General features: G+C 46.6%; 2 protein-coding genes across 3 annotated transcripts; both read left to right on the forward strand.

Annotated features, from left to right (window-relative positions):
- The first annotated feature begins 141 nt into the window (after positions 1–141).
- ZNFX1 (zinc finger NFX1-type containing 1) lies at positions 142–13,305 on the forward strand. Its single transcript, XM_075022396.1, has 13 exons — positions 142–389; positions 1,139–3,226; positions 4,026–4,157; positions 4,411–4,559; positions 4,778–4,921; positions 5,368–5,485; positions 5,819–6,066; positions 6,186–6,325; positions 6,640–6,794; positions 7,422–7,567; positions 7,936–8,046; positions 8,765–8,860; positions 10,685–13,305. The coding sequence occupies exons 1-13, from the start codon at positions 335–337 to the stop codon at positions 13,115–13,117; spliced, it is 6,015 nt and encodes a 2,004-aa protein (XP_074878497.1). The 5' UTR covers positions 142–334; the 3' UTR covers positions 13,118–13,305.
- Positions 13,306–13,473: 168 nt separating this feature from the next.
- Positions 13,474–20,432, forward strand: CCNDBP1 (cyclin D1 binding protein 1). Of its 2 annotated transcripts, XM_075022405.1 has the most exons (11): positions 13,474–13,625; positions 13,719–13,778; positions 14,404–14,483; positions 15,135–15,216; positions 15,651–15,747; positions 16,958–17,031; positions 17,331–17,407; positions 17,875–18,128; positions 18,529–18,589; positions 19,597–19,643; positions 20,028–20,432. In XM_075022405.1, the coding sequence occupies exons 1-11, from the start codon at positions 13,559–13,561 to the stop codon at positions 20,134–20,136; spliced, it is 1,008 nt and encodes a 335-aa protein (XP_074878506.1). In that variant the 5' UTR covers positions 13,474–13,558; the 3' UTR covers positions 20,137–20,432. The 2 variants fall into 2 exon arrangements, with proteins under 2 accessions (XP_074878506.1, XP_074878507.1); XM_075022406.1 differs by lacking the exon at positions 13,719–13,778 and having other exon boundaries at positions 13,493–13,625.
- Positions 20,433–20,881: the final 449 nt, after the last annotated feature.

Genomic DNA, 20,881 nt, shown 5'->3' on the forward strand with positions numbered 1-20,881 from the left:
AAAGGAAACCGAAAGCGGCGGCGCTTCCCGCGGGCGGCCGCTGGGACCGGAGAAAGGAGGAGAGGCTCTGTGTCAGGGGCACCGCCCGCCGGTGACGAGCGGTACCGGGGGGGGCCGGGGAAGGGCTGGGGCGGGCCTTGCGGGGAACTGGAAAGGCGAAACTTTCGTCGGTGGCGGGGCGGGCCCGGCGGCTCCCGGGCCGTGCGCGGAGCGCAGCAGCACGACGGCGGCGGCGGCCGCGTTGGGGTGCGGGAGCGGTGCAGCCCCCAGCGCTGAACGGTGCCCTCGCCCCGGAGAGCTGCGGCGCCCTGCAGAGGAGCCGCCGGGCCGAGCGATGGCGGGTGCCGGGCAGGAGCCTTGCTCCTGGCAGCCCCGAGCTGGAGGGAGAGGTGAGGGTCGCCCGGCGAATGCGGGACGGAAGGCTGTGGGAGGCCTGGGGACGGTGCCGGTACAGGTACAGGGGGGACCCGCTCCTTCTGTGCCTGCCTATGGTGAAATTTCCTCTCGAGCCTAAATTCCAGCACTTCCTTATTTGCCGCTGAAGCCTGGCTGGGGCCATGAGGTGACAATGCACTGCAGCAATCTCTTTGCTAACTGTTTCTGCTAGCATTCGGTCCTTCCCGAAGTGTTCTGGTGAGAGCGTGACAAAGGCCATACGGTCTTTGCTTCCTGGTACTCTGAGAGGCTAGGCTTTGTCCGAAGGTCTGTGTTTTAACTGTGCTATATGCAGTTAAAGTCAGCTGCTGCTGCCTTTGTCATTAGTTCAATGACAGCAAACTCCTGTGGAAATCCTATCCTGTGCAGGAAGCTTCATCTTTGGCCTTTTTTAGTTCTGCTTTCTGTTCTGTGGGAAAGGGTTTAGTTTTTTAGTCTCTTCACGGCTTAACAGCTTAAGTAAACTCTAGGTATGCCATTCTTTTTAGCAATTAGAAAAAAGGCTTACAAAGGAAACACCAGTTTGAAAGTCAGTGTACAAATATAATGGTAGTTTTCTAACTTGATGCCATATGTCCAAAATATGCTGACTATTAGGCCAAAATGCTTATGCGTTTGTGTTGGGAGGCAAGTTAATGTAGTTGATTTATAATTACGGTTGGGTTTTTTTTGTTTTTTTTTTTTTTTTTTTAATTTCTTTAAGGGCGTGCAGATCATTGGGATACTAGCTTTATACGAAGAGGCGGAAACAGAACAAATAACGTGTCGGCCCAGGCAGCTCACTTAAGGGAAAGCCCCCAAGCCAGTGATTATACTCTTCTACCTGGGCAAAGAGAGGAGAGACTTGGTGGTTGGATTTGGAGGGTTCCTCAATCAAGCAAGAATAAACCAAGAAACCAAGGTGGACAGGCCAACAGCAGAGCCACAGGACACTGGAACAAACAGGAGAATGAGGGAAGGAGAGTGAGGCATCAAGGTGGACAAGCACATGAGAGGGCCAGCGGACCCTGGAATGAGCAAGAAAATGAGGGTAGAGGAAGGGGGTATCACGGTGGGCAAGCACATGAGAGGGCTAGAGGACCCTATAATGAGGAAGAAAATGAAGGTAGGGGGAGGAGGTATCAAGGTGGACAAACACATGAGAGGGCCAGAGGAGCCTGGAATGAGCAAGAAAATGAGGGTAGGGGAAGGAGGTATCAAGGTGGACAAGCCCAGGAAGGCGCTAGAGGCCTGAGGAATGGACAGGGTAATGAAGGTAGGGGAAGGAGGATGCAACCTCAGGAGAATCCTCATTTCTACCAGAACCCTACACCAGTTGGTGCCCAGCTCAGTGAGCAGCCTCAGCAAGTCAAAAGGATTGGCTATAAATTCCTAGAAAGTCTTCTCCAGAAAGACCCTTCAGAAGTTGTCATCACACTTGCTTCGAGTTCGGGTTTGAAGGAACTTCTCTCCCAAATGGCTATGAAACCCAATTTTCTTCAGCTCGTTTGCCAGGTGATTCGAAAAGCATGCAGTTCCCGAATGGATAGACAGAGTGTCCAACAGCTTCTTGGATTGGTGAAGGAGTCCAACTTTCTCAAGATCTGTCTGCCACAGTATGTGTCTGACATGATGACAGAAGCAGTCCCTGCTGTACGTCATCAGTACCCTGTGCATATTAGCAACATCATTTCACTTCTTCAGGACCTGGTCAGTATTTTCCCAGTCAGCTCTGTGCAGAAAATCTCCATTCTCTTGACAGTCTTGCCAGCATCCATAAATGCCCTGAGAGCTTCTGGTGTGGACATCACAGAAGAAACAGAGAAGAATCTAAATAAAGTCCAGATGCTTGTGCAGCATCTGCAGGAGAAGAGACGTGAAGGCACACTGAGGGCTGATAACTATACTCCTATGCAGCCTCAGACTGATGGTCAAGAAGAAACCTATCGTACAATGACCATTTATCCAACCTATAATGAGGTACACCTTGATAAGAAACCCTTTCTACGTCCCAATAATGTTTCTGGAAGATATGAGAGCACCAGCATTTATCTTGACACCCATTTCCGGCTTTTGAGAGAAGATTTTGTAAGGCCTTTAAGGGAAGGTATTTTGGAGCTTTTGCAGAGCTTTGAGGACAAAGGTTTGAGAAAGAAAAAATTTGATGATATCAGGATCTACTTTGACACAAAGATTATTGCCCCTCTCTGTTCCCCAACTGGTATTGTTTACAAGGTCCAGTTTGACATAAAACCATTGAAGTTTGTACGATGGCAGAATTCGAAACGGTTGCTATATGGATCCTTGATCTGCATGTCCAAAGATCACTTTGAAACATGCCTTTTTGCCACTGTTTCTAATCGTGATAATGCAGATCTTGCCCACGGGATTGTGCAGCTTTGTTTTAATGCACAGAGCCAGGCACTGCTGGCAGAGGTTCAGCCCTCAGACTCCTTCCTCATGGTAGAGACAACTGCCTACTTTGAGGCCTATCTGCATGTGTTAGAAGGGTTACAGGAAATCCAGGAAGAAGATATCCCATTCCAGAAGTACATCGTGGAATGTGATGCACAGGTGAAGAAGCCAGCATACCTGACAATGGATACTGCCTACAACTTTGCACCCTTGATGGAAGATCCCCTGTCAGATGAAGAGATACACCCTGATGGTTTGAGAAGGCAAAGTGTCCATGTTCTAGATACCAAGCAGTGGCTTTCAGCGGAAACCTTGAGATTAGATGAGTCTCAGATGCAGGCACTGAGTCTTGCACTCACTAAGGAGCTGGCTATTATCCAAGGACCTCCTGGGACTGGTGAGAAACCTTTGCTTTAAGTCTCTGTCAGTTAAGAAGTTCTCCTTGATTCCCCCATTTAGGGAGATAAACTTCAGAGAGAGCCTGCTGTACTGTCTCCAAAGCTTTAGTCCTATGCCTAATTGATGCTTGAGTAGCCCGGTTAGCATGAGCTGTGGAGAAAGTTAAAATATCCTCAGATACCCATATCTGATCTTACGCATCGCCAACCTAGTTGCAAGTAGACACCAACTGCACTGTTGGCTCTGCTTGTGTATTGGGGTGAAAAAATTTTCAACCGTCTTTGGTAACATGGTACCTCTCGCTGTGCAACAATCCTATTTGTCTTCATGGCATGTTAGAACATTGGGAGTGTTCAACCGTGATCCTCTGTGTGAGTAAAGCATTACAATATTAACTGTAATTGTTTTAAATGGTACCTGAACTCAACAAGCACCACTGCTTGTATTCCACTAGTATGTGGATGTTTCATGTGCAGCCAAATGCCATGTATGAAGCCAGTAGCAGAGTGGGCTGGGGGACACAGTGGCAGAGGAAACTCTGGGTCCCAGTCCAGTGTATTAACCAAAAGACAACATTCTTGCAGAGCATGGCCTTGCTCAACTACAGGCCAAAAAGACAGTGTCATGTTACTCTGTTTACATTTTGTAAACTAGTTACCTCTGGGGTCAGCTTGCTTGGCACAGATCAGATTTGCCACCTAGAAGGAAGTCTTGTATCTGGTTTTGATGATTCCTGTGTTTCAAGGCACTCTGTAGAGGGTGAATTACCCATTTCTGATTCTGAGCTTGTTTTGCAGGAAAGACTTACGTGGGTTTGAAGATTGTGCAGGCTCTCTTGACTAATAAGCATGTGTGGCAAACCACTGTCCAGAAGTCTCCTATCCTTGTAGTCTGCTACACTAACCATGCACTGGATCAGTTCTTGGAAGGTAAGAGTGCCTGACAAGTATGATGGGAGGGTCAGGGAGAAATTATACTATAACTCTGCCTATCTTCTGGCATGATGACTTGCCCTCTTGGCTTTTTCTAGTGACTGTAGCCCCATTGATATACAGTAAGAAAACTTTACTCAGACCAATCCAGTGCAGCATTTGCAGACAAAGGGTGTTCTCCCTACCCCTTGTCCTACTGCAGAAAACAGAGCTTGCCTCTTTAGTGCTAATATTTCTCTTTCATTCCCAGGAATATACACATTCCAAAAACATGGGATGGTGCGCGTTGGGGGCAGAAGTAGTAGTGAAGTTCTGAAGCAGTTCACCTTGAGGGAGCTGAGGAAGAAGTGTGAATTCCGACACAGCTTGCCAATGCATCTCCGCAGAGCCTATGTGAATGTACGTGCAGACTTCACTGGAGATGATGGGACTGGGTTGCCTGTGCATTGGAGGAGCTAACTAAACTTCCTCCACCCCTGTTCTTTCACTTTGACTTACACTGAAGTCAGCCTCTTAATTCTTCTGTCCTTGTTCACTTTATCAGTTTCTTGTTCTGCTGTTTCTGAACTTTTTTTCTCCGAGTACAATGATGCCTCCCTTCTCTTTGTTCTGAGCAGATAACCAGTGAGATGAAACAGGCTGAGCAGGAGCTCCACGAAGGAGCAAAGCACTTGGAGTGCACAACATATGGAGTTCTGCATGAGCGCCACTTGGAAGCATGCATTGCGCCCCATCACTGGGACAGTCTGATGAATGGTCTGGTAAGAGAGGTCCCTTTCTTCTGAGTCAAGCAGTCCCAACGTATGCTTACTAACCTTTCTGCTAATGAGTCTGAGGTTCCCCAAGCACGCTTTTTTAGCATCACTGGGCTACTAGGAAAGTTAGGGAGTGAATAGCAAGCTGTGCCAAGTGACAGTAGTCTAGACCAGGTGGGGCAGGCAGGGGCTTTAAATTTTACTCCTTTAAACTGCAGAGATTCTAACTGATCTTTATCAGCATAAAAATACAAGTGCCCAATGAAAGCCTCTTAAACTGAAGCGGAGGAGGGATGCTCTTTCTGAAGATCTGAGGCTGCTCAGACTTTCTAGTTCTGGAGGTCTCTCAGGGGACTTGTCCTAGTTGCCTGCTGCTGCACGGTGCTGCTTTGGCATCATCCTAAGACTCTGAAGTTTAATAGGCCTGGCTGATTTGACTTTCCTTATATTAGGATGGTGAGGAGTTTTACTACAGTGCTTCACAACACTCAATGATTCTGGAGTGGCTGGGCCTTGGTGTAACCGTCTTCACCCAGGATGCTGCAGAGAATATAGAGGCTGAGAATCCAGGTAAAAAAAAAAAAACAAACAAACAAAACAAACCAAAAACAAACAACAACAACAAAACCAAACCAAAACAAACCCAAAACAAAAAACAACAACCCAAACAAAAAAAACCCACACAGACAAAAATAACCTCCCTCATCCTCTACAGGTGTGTTTGCCTAAGCAGTGCATGTGTACCAGAAAAGGGACACTGCTACTTAACAGACACTGAAAGATGCATGATACTTTAAGGTAGTGGAAAGATTAACCTTAATTTCCACATAGTGATCTGACTGCTGCACTGTGATTCTGCTACGGTGGCTGTGGCTTATTGCATGTGACTGATGACTCTCACAGGTGGTCAGCAGGAGAGAGAGCAGGAGTGGGAAGGTGAAGCAGAAGAGGAGCTTTTGGAGATCCCAGAGGAGGCTGACCTGATTCAAGCTGACAGAGTGATTGAGGATGAGGAGGCAGCAAAGCCTCAGGGAAGGAAGGAGGAAGAGCACAGAGGTGCTCATGGACTAGCCAGAGTGCTGTTGGCTATGAAGCTGGAGGACCAGGAAGAAGAAACAGCCCAACCACAACGGAAGACTGCAGAGTGGGAGGTAACTGCATGCACTAGCATGCTCTGGCTCTGCTTGGCTATGTAAAGAATAACATGGGGATGCCAATAGAGGAGAATCTTTGTGCTGTAACTGCTTATTGGGGAGCTTTTTCTCTGCAGGTAACTGCTGCCCAGAGGAAGAAAATGAAACAGAAGATGAAGGCTGAGCTCTGTAAACTGAGTGCAATGTCAGAGTTAGAGGCCAAGGCTATTCAGGATCTGTGGCAACTTGACCTGAACTCCCGCTGGAGGCTTTACAGGTGACAAAACTATTTTGCAGGGTCTGTCAGGCTAACGTTTCCTAGGATTGTTCCAGTTTGCGAACTCTTTCTGCCAAGCCATGGTGTTTCTGTCCATATCTGTTCAGCTCCTTATTTGAACATGCTTGTTTTTACCTTCCCTGTATTGCACGGGCAGTGCTGTCATCTCCACTGTGTGGTTTGGGACTAAGTACAGATGCTAATAATCTCTTGCCCAAAAGACACAGAGGAAGTTTTGAACTGAATCCACTCAGAACTGCTGGATCACTATCCTGTTCCCCTTGCTGTGTGTGATAATGGCACTTTTTTCTCAGGCTTTGGCTGCAGACCTATCAGGGGTTTATTCGACAGCAGATTCTGCGGCATGAACAGCAGTATCAGGCAGCAGCAGAAAGGCTGACAGAACTGAGGCTGCAGGAAGATTTCTGCATTCTCAAGGAGGCCCAAGTTGTGGGGATGACAACTACAGGTGCATAGCAGTTGGGAAGCAAACCAATATTGCACTGCATCTAGTAATGGTTAAATGACCTTGTTGCCAAAAGATTAATATCATGTGCTGCTTGACAGCCTGGGTCAGGCTCTGCATTAGTCTGCAGCCTTCTTAATCTCTGACTCCCTCTGTGCACTCTTGCACTCCCTCCATCTCAAGCAACTTTCTTCTAATGGAAATGCACCACTTCTTGTGCCTGAGTAAAGCACAGCCAATACCTGCACTGCTATCCCTGCATTGCTTTCTGGTGATGGTAGTGTAAAGGTCATTGCAATCTGACACTTTGGAGAGACAATTTGAGGTTTATTTATATGTGTTGATCAATGTATTGAGTAGGTATCTTATGTCTGAGGAGAGTGTTGGGAAAGGTCCAAGGCAGGCATAGGACTCCAATCCCCACCTGCCTTCCCTAATAACTGTTCATATAGAAGCCATCCTTGGAATGGTGCTGTTTTAAAGTTCAAAAAGCTGAGTCTTGAAATGGGGAATCTTGGGAAGAACCCCAGTCTTTTCTGAGACACAGCCTGCTCCCCTCCCTGAAAACTCTTGTTATACTGTCTGCATGTAATTATATTCTGCTAAGGTTTATCTTCTGTCCTTGCTCAGGTGCTGCCAAATACCGTCAGATCTTGCAAAAAGTAAAGCCACGGATTGTCATTATAGAAGAGGCAGCAGAGGTGCTTGAGGCTCACACCATTACTACTCTGAGTAAAGCTTGCCAGCATCTCATCCTCATTGGAGATCACCAGCAGGTAACATCTATGACCAATGCCTCTAACTGTTGTGCAAATGAACTGGAACCTTTTAACCAAACACCATATGTGAAAGGTTGCCAAGACTTCCTGCTCCCCAGCTTCCACAGATATCACAGGTCCCGTCTCCTGTAGTTTTGGAGTAGAGCTCCTGTGGGTCTTGTCTTTTAGTTTAACTGATACGATTCTACATGTGCTTGCATCCACTTCAATTGTGACTGTATCTAACTTTGATATTTAGTACCTCTGCAAGAATCCAGTCTCTAGCCTTTCTTTGGGGGACTAGTGACAGAAAGAGATGAGTGAAAAATCTCACTAATACGTAGGAAAAGTGCTAAAATGTGGACCTCCTATCCCTTCTCTTTCAGCTGCGGCCTAGTGCAAATGTATATGACCTGGCCAAGAATTTCAATCTGGAAGTCTCTCTCTTTGAACGGCTGGTGAAAGTCAATTTCCCCTTTGTCCACCTGAAATACCAAGTGAGGAAGACCTGTAAAAAAAGCTCCATTGCATTTGCATTTAAGTTGTTTTAAGTTTGTAGTACACTTAAGTTTATATTTCTACTCTTAGAGCAGCCTAAAAGAAAATAATGGGCTATTTAATTCCCAAGAAGAATGGTAAGAGCTGTCAAACTGCCACAAACAGTGTTCCAGTATATTTCAAATTATTCAGTGATGTCATCTGCAGCACTGTGGTTCCCACATGTTTTAGTGCAATGAACGTGGCTTATTGTGGCATCTGAAACTTCCAGAACTCTGGAGACTGACAGCACAAGTCTTCTCGGGCTGCTTCCTGCTAAATTGCTATAATCATCAATCTTGGTGCCTGGAGAAATTAATTCTACCTCCAGCAGTCCTGTACCTAGCAGAACTCATGTAGTGGTCAGGGTGAGGTGCTGGCTATTGTTATCTAGAACAGTGTTCTTAGATTTGCACTGAAACCAGCATTCTTATTACAACAACCTTGCCAAATTATTTTCTTGAAGATACTGTGCTACTACTCCCCCTGTAATTGCTGGTGGTGGCAGTGATGGGGTGGGGGAGGGCGGGGAATTAGGAGGTGCTCCCTTCTTGACTTTTACTGGAAAGTCATCCTTGTCTTGTATTCAGCCACGGTCTGTACAGTGGAACAACAGAAAATTGACAGGGAAATATGGTGGTCTTTCCTCGAGACTGATAAAGCCGCTTTGTGTTTCAGCACCGCATGCGTCCTGAAATTGCCCAGCTTCTCAGTCCTCATATATACCAGGAGTTGGAGAACCATCCCTCTGTCCTGAAGTATGAGAACATAAAAGTGAGTTTTCAGCTATCCAATCAATTGGGTTTTGTCCCGTTTCTGACAAAAATGAGTTTCTGTAAAATATAGTGTTCAAGGATTTCAAATTCTTAGATCAAGTTCGGTTGTTGAGATTTATACCTGAATCAAGGAAATGTGTGATATAGAATTAGGCAAGTAATTTGTAGTTCTTCTGGCATTAGCGATGGTGGACACTGGAAATGGATCCTATACTGATGACTTTAAAAGAACAGTGAAAAATGGAAGAGGGATCAAAAGAACTGTAGGAGATTGAAAGCTAGGAAGAAATCTTAAATGAGAGACTCTAAAACATAATAGCGTGAAACTCCAACATAAGATAGGTGACTTCATTTCTGGAACCCTCCTTCCTTGGGTTCTCTGTTTGGGCATTTTACCAATACACAACATCTGCAAACAAGATCTATTCAACTTAAAAGTATAAAGCGATCACTTATTGGCTAACATGCACAACAAGCAACTGAACACCTGGGGAGAAAGAATTGGAGGTAGTTACAAAAAAGGATTACAGTAGCTTAGCCTGTGTAAATCTCTCTTCATGAAAAGACAGTATTAATTAGTTAAAAGCTCTTTAACTGGATGAGGAAAGCATACTGAAAACTATAGCAGGATACTGAAGCTAGAAAAGAGAAAATTAATCCTGAAGATAGCTTATTCTAGTAAATAAATCATCTGGGAAAGTGGCAGGTCCTCTTTTGGTATCTTGAAATCCAGATCAAGTATTTTGTAGAAGATGCCTTAGTTAAAAATTAAAAAAAAAAAAAAAAAAAAAAAAAAAAAATCAAAAAAAACCAAACCAAAAACAAACCGCCCCAAACCAAACAAAAACCCCCCAAAACCCAACCAAACAAATCGCACTGAAAACGTACAACTTAGGAGACCACAAAATTTTACCCCATTTCTCCTATGAGAAGCTATTCTGGGGAATCTTATGGTTCCATCTGGCCTGAAAACAAACTTGAGATACTGAAAGGCATCAAAATTGAGTCTCCCATCTACTACAATAACCAACATAGGTGATCACTGAATTAAATTGTACAGCAGTGGGCTCTATGCCACTGTGGACACCTTGGAAAACCAGAGATCTGTGTTTGATCTACAAAAACTGTTCTTTCCTGATAAAAACAGTCTCTGGGTTTTGGCACACAGCCCAAGAATTTCTTGTGTAGAAGAATTCCAGTTAATAGGCAAGAAATAAAGGTCTGTACTAACTCAAGGCAAATGGAATTTTTGAACAGGTGAGCAGACAACGCTACACCCCTGGAGATGGTGACTACTGGAGTCCCTAGTGTTCCTAGTTTTTCTGGTGGAAAAGCAATCCTCCTTGCTGCTTTGTTTTTACTGCAGTAACCAAGAAGGCATGTTTTTTGCTAGGCAGTTTTAGGCAAGTGCTAAGCCTTGTGCACTGTTTACTTACTATCTTTTTCCCATGTGGCCAAAACAAGACACTGTTTGAGCCATGAATGTGAAATGGAACTATGATGCTTTGAGAAATGTTACTAGCACTTAATCTTCTCTTTTCTACAACCTGAAAAGGTACAGTAGAAACAACTCTGAAAAGATAGGGAACAAAATCATCCACAGGAACTGATTTTGTATTAGGATACTGAAGTGTGACTAATAAGCTGGAATGTGATTAATAAGCTTAAATTCCTATTGGATGAATATGCTATGGAAATCTGAGAGGATACTGTAGGCATCTCCTTAAGAATCCTCCTGTCAGTGGATAATCAGGGACATGGAAACAGGCTGCAGTGACAGAAGCTGGAATTCTGTTTCTGACATTCCTTTCTCTTGTTTCAGGGGGTCTTATCTAACCTCTTCTTTGTGGAACATGACTTTCCTGAGCAAGAGATCCAGGAAGGGAAAAGCCACCAGAATGCACATGAGGCCCAGTTTGTAGTGGAACTGTGCAAATACTTCTTGTGTCAGGATTATCTACCTTCTCAGATCACCATTCTCACTACTTACACTGGACAGCTTTTCTGTCTGCGTAAGCTCATGCCAGCCAAGACCTTTGCAGGTGTGAAAGTTCATGTGGTAGATAAGTACCAGGGGGAGGAGAATGATATTATTCTGCTGTCTCTTGTGCGGAGCAATAAAGAGGAGAGAACTGGGTTCTTACAGATCCCTAATCGGATATGCGTAGCATTATCCAGAGCTAAGAAAGGGCTGTATTGTATTGGAAATATGAGAATGCTTAGCAAGGTTCCTCTCTGGAGCAAGATCATTCACATCCTTCGGGAGAAAGGTCACATTGGCCGCTCATTGGTGCTTTGCTGTCAAAACCACCCTGAAACCAAGACACTGGTATCTACAGCAGCAGACTTCAGCAAAGTCCCAGAAGGAGGCTGTAGTCGTCCCTGTGAATTTAGGCTGAGTTGCGGACATGTTTGCACAAGGGCATGTCACCCATATGACATGGAGCACAAAGAGTACCAGTGTCTGAAGCCTTGTCAAAAGGTGCTTTGTGCAGATGGGCACCGCTGTCCGCGGTCATGTTATGAGCCCTGTGGACCATGCATGGTGATAGTAGAGAAAACTATTTCTAAGTGTGGCCACCTGCAGATGGTGCCATGCTTTACTCCAGACAGTGAGTTTCTTTGCCAAGAACCTTGCCAGAAAAAGTTGAACTGCGGGCATGCATGCAACAAATTATGTGGGCAGGAATGCACTAAGCAGTGTCCTGAACTGGTTACAGTCATGCTGAAATGTGGCCACAACCAGCAACTTAAATGCCAGATCGCTGAGGAGATGAAAGACGAGAAGCCTGTGGAATGCAAGACTAAGTGTTCTGTCACACTGGAGTGTGGACATGTGTGCGCAGGTTCCTGTCATACCTGCTTTGAAGGAAGATTTCATAAGCCATGTAACAGCCCGTGCAAGCGCTTCTTGGTCTGCTCCCACAAGTGTCAGCAGCCTTGTACTACAGAATGCCCTCCCTGTCAGTTGGAATGTCAGAACCGCTGTGTCCACAGCAGGTGTAAAAAGAAATGTGGAATGAGCTGTTTTCCATGTGCCGAGCCATGTGAGTGGCAGTGCCAGCACTACCGGTGTACCAATCTTTGCTCTGAACCATGCAATAGGCCTCGCTGCAATGTACCATGTGCTAAGCTGCTGTGCTGTGGTCATCCTTGTATTGGATTGTGCGGAGAGCCTTGCCCAAAGAAGTGCCTTGTTTGTGACCGTGAGGAACTCACCCAGATCTTTTTTGGCTTTGAGGAAGACCCAGACGCTCGATTTATACAGCTCGAAGACTGTGGCCACGTCTTTGAGTCCCAAGGCCTTGACCATTATATGGATGAAGATGACAATGTCATCAAGCTGAAGGTATGCCCTATCTGTCAGACACCTATCAGAAAGAATTTGAGATATGGCACCATTGTGAAAAGACGGCTAGATGAGATAGAAAAGGTGAAAGAGAAAATCCAAGGCTCAGCACAGGAAATTGAGTCTAGTAGACAAAGACTGCGGGCTGCACTGTTGGGGAATGCTGTTCTGCAGAGGAATCTACCCCTTAAGTACCTCATGCTAGAAGATAAACTTGGAGCTTCTGATCTCTCAGCAAAGAGTATCGGACTAATTGAGAACCAGCTTAACTTCTACGAACGTGTAGCTGACCTAACCAATTCTCTGAGTAAAATTGATGCGAGTGAGAGGAAGGCACTGAGAAAGCGGCTGGATGAAGTCCAGGAGTGGCTGGATAAGCCGCGCCTCAGTTTTACAGGACAGGAGCTCTCTGACCTGCAGTCTGAGATTCAGAGACTGACCTATTTGCTGAGCCTCTTGGCAAGGTGCAAAGGTGCAAGCGGGATGATCGCCCCAGCACTGGCAGCAGAGATTGCCAGCGCACGTGAGATCCTGGAAGGGACAAAGAAATTCACAGAGGACGATGAGGCTGCGATGAAGGCTGCCCTGGAGAGGCTCTACGCAGCCTTGCCCCTGTCGGGGCTGGGGATCTCCGAAGTGGAGCGAGTGCAGATTGTCCGTGCTATTGGCTGTCCCCGCGGCCACTGGTTCAAGTGCAGAAATGGGCATATCTATGTGATTGGGGACTGCGGGGGGGCAATGGAGAGGAGCACATGCCCTGAATGCCATGCAGTCATCGGGGGCACGAACCACACGCTGGACAGCACCAACAGCCTCGCCTCCGAGATGGATGGTGCGACCCATGCCGCCTGGTCCGAGACGGCCAACAACCTGCTCAACTTCGAGGAGCTCCACCGCCTGCTGTAGCGGGGTGTCTGCCCCGTTTTGCAGTCCCTGCCCTGGGGAGGCCATGCTTGCTGCCGTCCCTGTCGCCAAGTAATTAATAAAGGGCATCGGTGTGTGCCCCCGGGAGGCTGTGCTTGCTGCTGCCCCTGTCGCTAACTAATTAATAAAGAGCATCGTTGTGCGTCCCCCTGGAGGCCGCGCTCGCCGCCGCCCCTGTCACTAATTAATTAATAAAGAGCAGCGGTGCGCGCCCCCGGAGAGGCCGCGCTCGCCGCCGCCCTTGTCGCTACTTAATACAGAGCATCAGTGCGCGCCCCCGGGCAGGCTCGTCTGCCGGCGCAGGGCGCGCTCCCGGGCGCGCTCGCGGGGCGGTGTCGCGTGGTGCCTGCCGCTACCCGGAAGCGGATGTGAGGCGCGGCCGTGCCTCAGGGGGCGGCAGGCGCGGGGGCAGCGCCCGCAGCCATGGAGGCGCGGGAGCCGCTGCGGGAGCTGCGCGGCGCGCTGCGTGCGGTGCTGGCACGGGTCCGAGGTGGGGGCCGGGGCCGGGCGGGGGGTCCGAGGGGGGGCCGCGGGCGGGCCGAGCCGACTGTCCGCTGGCTGGGGTCTCTCTCTGCCTTTACAGAGGGCGAACCGGGCGAGGGCCGCGAGCCGTTCGAGCTGCCGCGCTTCTGGGACGCGCTAGGTACGGGCGGCGGAGCGGGGCCGGGGCCGGCCCCGGGCGGGGGCGCCCGCCGCCGGGCCGCGCTGTGGGCGCCGGGACGGGTCTGTGTCGGGCCGTGGGGCGGGCCGGGGTGGAGGCTTCGGGCTGTGGCGTCGGCGGGCGGCCGCGGTGCCGGTACGCGGCGGGGCTCTGGCTTGCGAGCGAGGTCTCCGGCCCGGGCTTTCGCGCTTGCCATCCGCTCCGGGGCGTTGGCGTCGGCAGAGCAGCGGCCGGCGTCGAACGGTTGTCGCGGCTAGGTTCCTAAAGGCTTTGGTCTCTGTTAAAGGCTCACAGCGTTTCCTGGTGAAGGTGTTGTGGACCAGGACACAAAATGTGGTTGTGGATATCACTACCAGCTGAGTAAAAAAAACTAGAAAAAAAAGCAGATGTAGGACACGTGCGGCATGCGTGGCACTGATACCCCCTGGAATTTTTCTTCTTCTGTAGCAGGATTTAGTTTATGCCTTTGTACTGCTGGGAAGGAAGAAATGGTAATCAAGCAGTAGGGCAAAGTAGCATCAGAGATGTTGCTCATCTGCCTGCTCTGTTCTTTTACCTTTTACCCAAGCTCCTTTTTATTCTTTTGCTCCTATTCAATCCTTTCTAGGTCAGACATTCAAAGTAACATCACAGGAAGCTACAAAGCTGAGTCTGGCATTCTCAGGACCTCCACTGACTTCTGCAGAGGTGAGCGAAAGCCTCCACAGACTGTGAAATTGCAGTGTGTGTGATAAGTTTCAGGTGTCTCTTGGTTCACGTGGCTAAAACAAAGTAATTTGGTACAGCGCAGACAAGGGATGTTGGTATGGGCTATGCATTGTGGAGTGTATTAATGCAATTCAAGAACTGCCCAGAGAACTAATAACTGTAAGTTAGGGAGACATACCAAATAGAAGTATTCTTACATTCTTTCCTTCAACCTCTATCAGCTGGTGGCTGATAGAGACAGGGTATTGGATAATACAGACCTTAGATCTAACAGAGAATATGCAATATTTTTACTGTTAATTAAGACTAGTTTCACATCTCTGTTTAGAGGAGAAGAAAAAAAAAAAGACCTCAGTTCAGAATAACGATCTCAGCTACTTCTTCCTCTCTGATGTATGACCACCACACCAGGGTGTGTTTTGTTACCAAATCATAAGGTGGTTTATGATGTGTACACCTTGCTTACTGTGTCTTCTTCTTGTGCTGTATTTTTTTCTCAAGCAAGATGGCCATTACTATGGTTCCCTTTTCTCAAAGCAATCTGAATGTAACTGATTGCTTGTGAGACTTTCTAAATGCGGTGCAGCCATGCACTACTCACGGTTAATCTTTTTGCCTGCCCGTTTTCAGGATTGCCGGAAGCTGAGCGAAGATGTCCAAAATGCCATTCTTGCAGTTGCCACAGTGTACTACTGGCTCCCCAAGGGCCAAGGTGAGATAGTGACAGCAGGGCAGTCAGCACTATATAAAGAAACCCAGTATTTCAGAGCCTAATATGAGATCTGGCATCTGTAGGAAAGCAAGTTACCATGAGCAGGCAGTCCCATTATCAGCTATTCTGTAGACTTGCGACATGCTTATGAGTGAACCGCTTGTCTGCCTGCTCCTGCAGAATTCTGTCTGTGAAAGAGTGATAATTTAGGAAGTTGTATCCTTGATTGACCATTCATGTTTATAAAGTGTCGAGATCCTTGTCCAAAGTCCTTTTGGAACTAGGAAAGATTTTTCTTCCTTCAAAATACCTGTAACTCCATTTATACAGTGTATCTACTCAAACGGAGCAGTCTGTGTGTTCATCTTTGACAGTTGCTTTCTGTCGGCACTGACCTTGTGGCAACTTTCTTGCTCTTTCTCGATCTCAACCAGGTACTACTCTTCGGAAGATGGTGCGAGACGCTACCACAGAAGTAGTGGAAGGAATGATCCAACTCACAGAAACAATTCTCAGTGCTCCATTGGAGAGGTAGTAATTTTCCAGAAAAAAAAGGAAGAAAAGGTTACGGGTATACTTGTTAGGAAGCAGCAAGTGCAGACTGCTTCCCAAGGGAAGGGGGGAGGCAGAAGCAGAGCATTGTTACGAGGCAGGAAGAGGCAGTGGCCTCATCGGCAAAGGCCCTGTCCCCCAGCATCTGAGTGAGCAGAGCAGTGCTGGTGAGGGTAAGGAGGTTCAGTTGAGAGTTCAGATCATCCGACAAGCCCACAGCGATGAGGTCAAGCTGGAAAGTCAGGTCAGCAAGTTGGGATCAAGGTCAGGTCCAGAGAGAATAACCAGCATCAGACACTATTCAGTGATTGCCCCGCATGTCCATTACAATGAGTTGGGTCTGAGGTCAAGGCAGGAAGGTCAAATCAGTGGGTCAGGATCCAGGTCAGAATCCAGGGGGTGTGAGACTGGGTGCAGACATAACTGCTACACAGCTGTGACATAGCACAAGCAGGGCCCAGTGAAAGAACCTCAGGGTAAAAGCATCTCCTAGGGTAAGGAAGGGCTGGCCCTTGCTTCTAGCTTTCTTCACAGTACCTCCTATCAGCAAAGGAGCTGACCTTATACTTAGCTAACTAAACTATTCAGCTGAGCCAGCTAAACTCCTAGGAGGGTGGAATACACTCAAGGCCCCGGCAGTACCCTCTTGTCCCAGTGGCTTGAGGCAGGTACATTGCCTACATGGAGAATAGATTTTCATCCTGTCTGTGGCAAGGAAAGATGCTGGGAGCAGGATTCCCGTGAAGGCGCTGGATAGCATTTGCACTGTTTGGCAGTTATTGCTTTGGACTGAACTGTCATACACAATGATGGGGCAACTTTATAAAGCTAGTTATTGGACCACTATGGACAGCTGCTTCTCTTGATGGATTACATGCCACTGCCCTTTGGCAGAGGTCATTAGTCGCTAATACAGACTTCTGATTTGCATAGATTCTGAAAGATAAATAATATGCCTAAGCACCTTGAGAGGCCTTTGCAAGAGGCTCCTGGTTCTTGTTCCAGTGGATAATTAAACTCAGTAGGAGCCAGCACTTCTTGCTTTACACAGATACTGGTGATAAGCTGGTTGGTGACTTTCCAGCAGAGCTTCTACTAGTGTGCATTGTCCTTGGTGCAGAAAATAAAAACACAGTCTAGCAGAGTGGTGTTATTGAGTCTAACTTTGGGGGACTTTGTTTTGTTTCAGCTTGTCTCAAGATCAGCTTATATCAACTGGTGGTGTGTGGGAGGCATGTGAGCAAGTGTCCAACCTGCCACGAGGTGAGTATTGTGTATGTAGAACAACAGAACTAGGACATGTTGTCTTGGAATATCAATAGCCCTTGCAAAGGGCATTCCAGCTAGTACAATGAACGCTCACACGTTCTGCAAAACCAGCTGTTTTTGAAATGCATAAGCTTGGAAGCAAGGTCAGATTCTTTGCATGGCAGTAGTGCAGCTCTGAGCTCTGCAAAAAGTTTGATCCTATAATCTCGAGATCTAATGATCTCAAACCTAGATGACTGTTCTTGCAAGCTGATTTGAATCAGTGCAGTGCCATGGTTTTCGTCCTTTTGCAGATAACCAGGCAGCAGTTGCATCAGCTCTGGCTGCATATCTAGGTGTGGTCAAGGATGCTCTGGAGGAGATGGAACACGTAAGGAAGCCCCTAAGCCTTTGAGGAACCTGCAGTGATGTATTGCAGTGATGGTTCAGTGATGAAACACAGGGATTGTTTTATATACAGGCTTTGATTTAGATTTGTTCTGATATGAGCTAGATTATTGTATTATGCCTGGATCTTAATGACTTTTTAAACTCAAGCCTGGTTTACTTTATATAAGGTTTCCATAAAGCCATGTTCTGAATTGCAAGGGTGGGGGCGGTGTTTAGGTTGATGTAGGAACAGCAGGTTCTTGCTGTTTGCTCTGTTGAATTGGAGTGGGGGATTAGTTTTTCTTAATCCAGTCCTGCTAGGATTAACAGAATTTGGCAACTGAGATGCTGGTTTGAGCGAGATTCCTCTGTAAATTGTATGATTTCTGGATTATGTTTTCCCTTTCCTCCTGGTTATTGCTGGAATTGATGTTAGGCTCTGGGTTTTTAGTGCATCTATGTTCTCAGGCTCTGGTGGAAGGGCAAGACCCCTACAGTGACATCATGGAAGATGAAGAGCTGGGCTTTCGGGGCAACAGAGATACGTATTGGTCAGAAGCTGACCGGAAGCTGCTTAGCTCCTGCATGGGATTAATGAAGGCTTCTAAAGCTTGCCTGAAGAAGGTCTTGGGTGTAGTGAAGGCTTATGGCAAAGTTGATTCTCCAGAGCAGATTGCTCAGCTGGATGATCTTGCAGACATTGCTAATGAGATCAGTCCAAGGTAAGCATGTTTCTCCCCGTGCCGCTTTTTGCTCCAGAGCAGCCCCTGTCTTTCTTGAGGTCTGGAGAATGGGTTAGGAAAAACTCTATGATATTGAAGCTGTGAGCAGGTGGTAGAAGCAGGTGTGATGGGAAGACTATTATGGCATAGGCTGTTGAGAGTTGTGCAAGTTAGGAGAGGAATATATGTTGCAGCTTGGCGTGGAGCTATGGCCATGTCTCATGGCATGCAGATGTCTGAGAAGGCAGCGAGAAGCATCCCATGGGTATGACTGATATTGTCTCCTTGTCATGCATTGCTGTTCCTGACTTACGTTCAGCGTGGGTGTAGGCTTTGATCAGGATCCATGAGTTGTGCTATCAGGACCTTTCTTCCATTGCTCCCCTCTCTTCTATTCTAGTGTTGATGAGCTGGCACTGAGCATGTATCCACCTATGAACCAGTTGGCTGTGCGACTCAATGTAAGTATCTGTAGCCTGCATGGAGGTCTACTCATGTGGCTGTAGAGAAGGGGAAGAAGTCGAATTGGAGGGATTAGGTGACTCTCAGGGAGAGGTGGATGTTAGTGACTGTCTCAGAAACAAGTTCTTAGGGATGAAGAGTCCCCTTTGGTTCTTGCACACTTAGCTTCCTTCAGGTGGAAATGCATTCCTCATCTTCTTCAGGGAAGAGAATGGCCACTTGAGCTTTGGCTCTGAACCGTAATCCATAGACATGTCTAATGAAAGTACCTCAGGAAAATGAGGTCTAAGGCTGCCGATGTACTGCATGTCTATTTCCTTCCTTGGGTAATGTAGACTTGCTCAAATAAAATTACCTACGTTAAAAATACAAATTAAAAATTCCGACAGTGAGGGTGATTAAGCACTGAAACAAGCTGCTCAGCGAAGCAGTAGAATCTCCACCTTTGGCAGTACTCAAAACTTGACCGGGCAAGTCTCTGAGCAACCTGACTCAACTTTGAGGTGGGCCTTGCTTTGAGCAGGAGGTTGTACTAGATGACTTCCAGGGGTCCCTTGCATCATAAATTAAGTATGTATCTTCTCATATCTGAGATTTTTTTATTCTTAATTCTGGTTTCATGCCTTTGGCCACTGACTTGATTTTTTGGGATAAAAAAGAAAGTATTGCTTAATATCAAATTGCATTATAGTCAGTTGTTGTAACTTCATGCTTTAATATCAGTTACCAGTTTCTAATAGGCTTATCTTTTTAAAGGAAAAAGCATTTTAACTTATGCTTTAAAAAAAAGCTTGTCTTTATTTTCACCTGTCCCAGCCAGCAGTAGGTTGGGAGACACTCCCAGCATGGCAGTGATGGGTAGCTTCCTTCTGCATCAGTATCTCTGGCAGTTTTGCTCATTCTTGGCTCTGTTGGACATTCCTGCACCCCACTTTCTTTTCCAGTACTGCTGAGCCCCTTTTTCTCCATGTTTGGCTCACCTTATTTCCCTTTTGTTTCTTTCTAGGCTGCTAAGTTGGCCTCGGTATTAAAGAAAGTCTTAGAGATTACAAAGTGAGTATGAGTTATAGTTTTATAGGTGGGTGTTCCCCACTATGAAGGTTGATATCTTTCTGCCTCCTGTCAAAGATGACTCATTTCTAGACAGTAAATGCTGGCATTTTGGAGTAATTATGATGTTACCCAGTCACAAAGGGTTGGAAGTAAGAAAAGGATGGTAGGGATGAAAGTGGTTTGCACTGAAAGCACACACGTATATGTTAAGGTTTGGGACTAGTGACATGGATGTGGGTTCTTCCTTGCTCAAAGCACTCTGGGGCTATAGCAGTCCTGTTCGAATGCTGTGGAAATTCGGCACTTCACAATACCCATGTGTTTGGATGCATACGTATAAGACACCCAGGAGGCTTTCCTAATGAATTTCCTCCACTTTTACAGGACAAGCCATGTATGTCCACCATCAGAGGAAGGCTGGGTGCAGTTTCTAACTGGTGCAGTAGATCACAACATGAACAAAATCAAGAACTTCACACATGGTCAACTTTAGCTCTTCCATGTCTACATGTGTTGCTGCCACTGGCTCTGGCATATGCTTTTCCAGTGAATCTCGCTGTTCTCCAGCTACTGGGAGAATGATGAGAACAATATTTTTAGGAGAGAACTTTACTGCCACTTGGTAAAGCTTTCCCAGGGAGTTGCTCTTTGCCATTGCAGAAGGTGTCATTTTGCTTGAATTCCTTGGATGGTGTGGTGCTGCATCTTAATGCTGTGAATGTGCCCCATTCTGCAGGCATTACAACTACTATGGGGTTCAAAGAACAATAAAATATTGCTAGATTTGCATGAGTGGTTTTATCTGTTTTCAGGTGGCAGAGAATATATCCAGAAGGAAAAGGTCTTGCTTCTTTTGCTAGCAGCCCAGTGAACCATTAAAAAATATGCAGCACTGCTGCTATTTCCTTTCTAACGTTAGCAAAGAGTGAACTATCTTTCTCCTTTCTATTTCATCAGAAAGCAGTAGAAAATATTATTTACTACTTTACCAATGTCAAGGATCTGTAGGGGGGGATAAGAGTATCTCTAGAGAAATGCTACATCTGTCATAACTTTAAAGTTCTAGGATATCCTTTTTTTTGCCACAGGTAAGGAAAAATGACTAAGCAGGGGTGGGTTCAGCACATATGCCTGATGAGAAATGCTGCGTCTGCTTGAGCATTTAGCACATCTTTGTCACAGTAAGGTTCAACTTATAAAACTGGAGGGTGGGCATAGTGGCAGACGGGAGAGAGTTG

Source organism: Buteo buteo, chromosome 2, assembly GCF_964188355.1.
Source record: "Buteo buteo chromosome 2, bButBut1.hap1.1, whole genome shotgun sequence".
In the NCBI taxonomy this organism is placed as follows: Eukaryota; Metazoa; Chordata; class Aves; order Accipitriformes; family Accipitridae; genus Buteo; species Buteo buteo.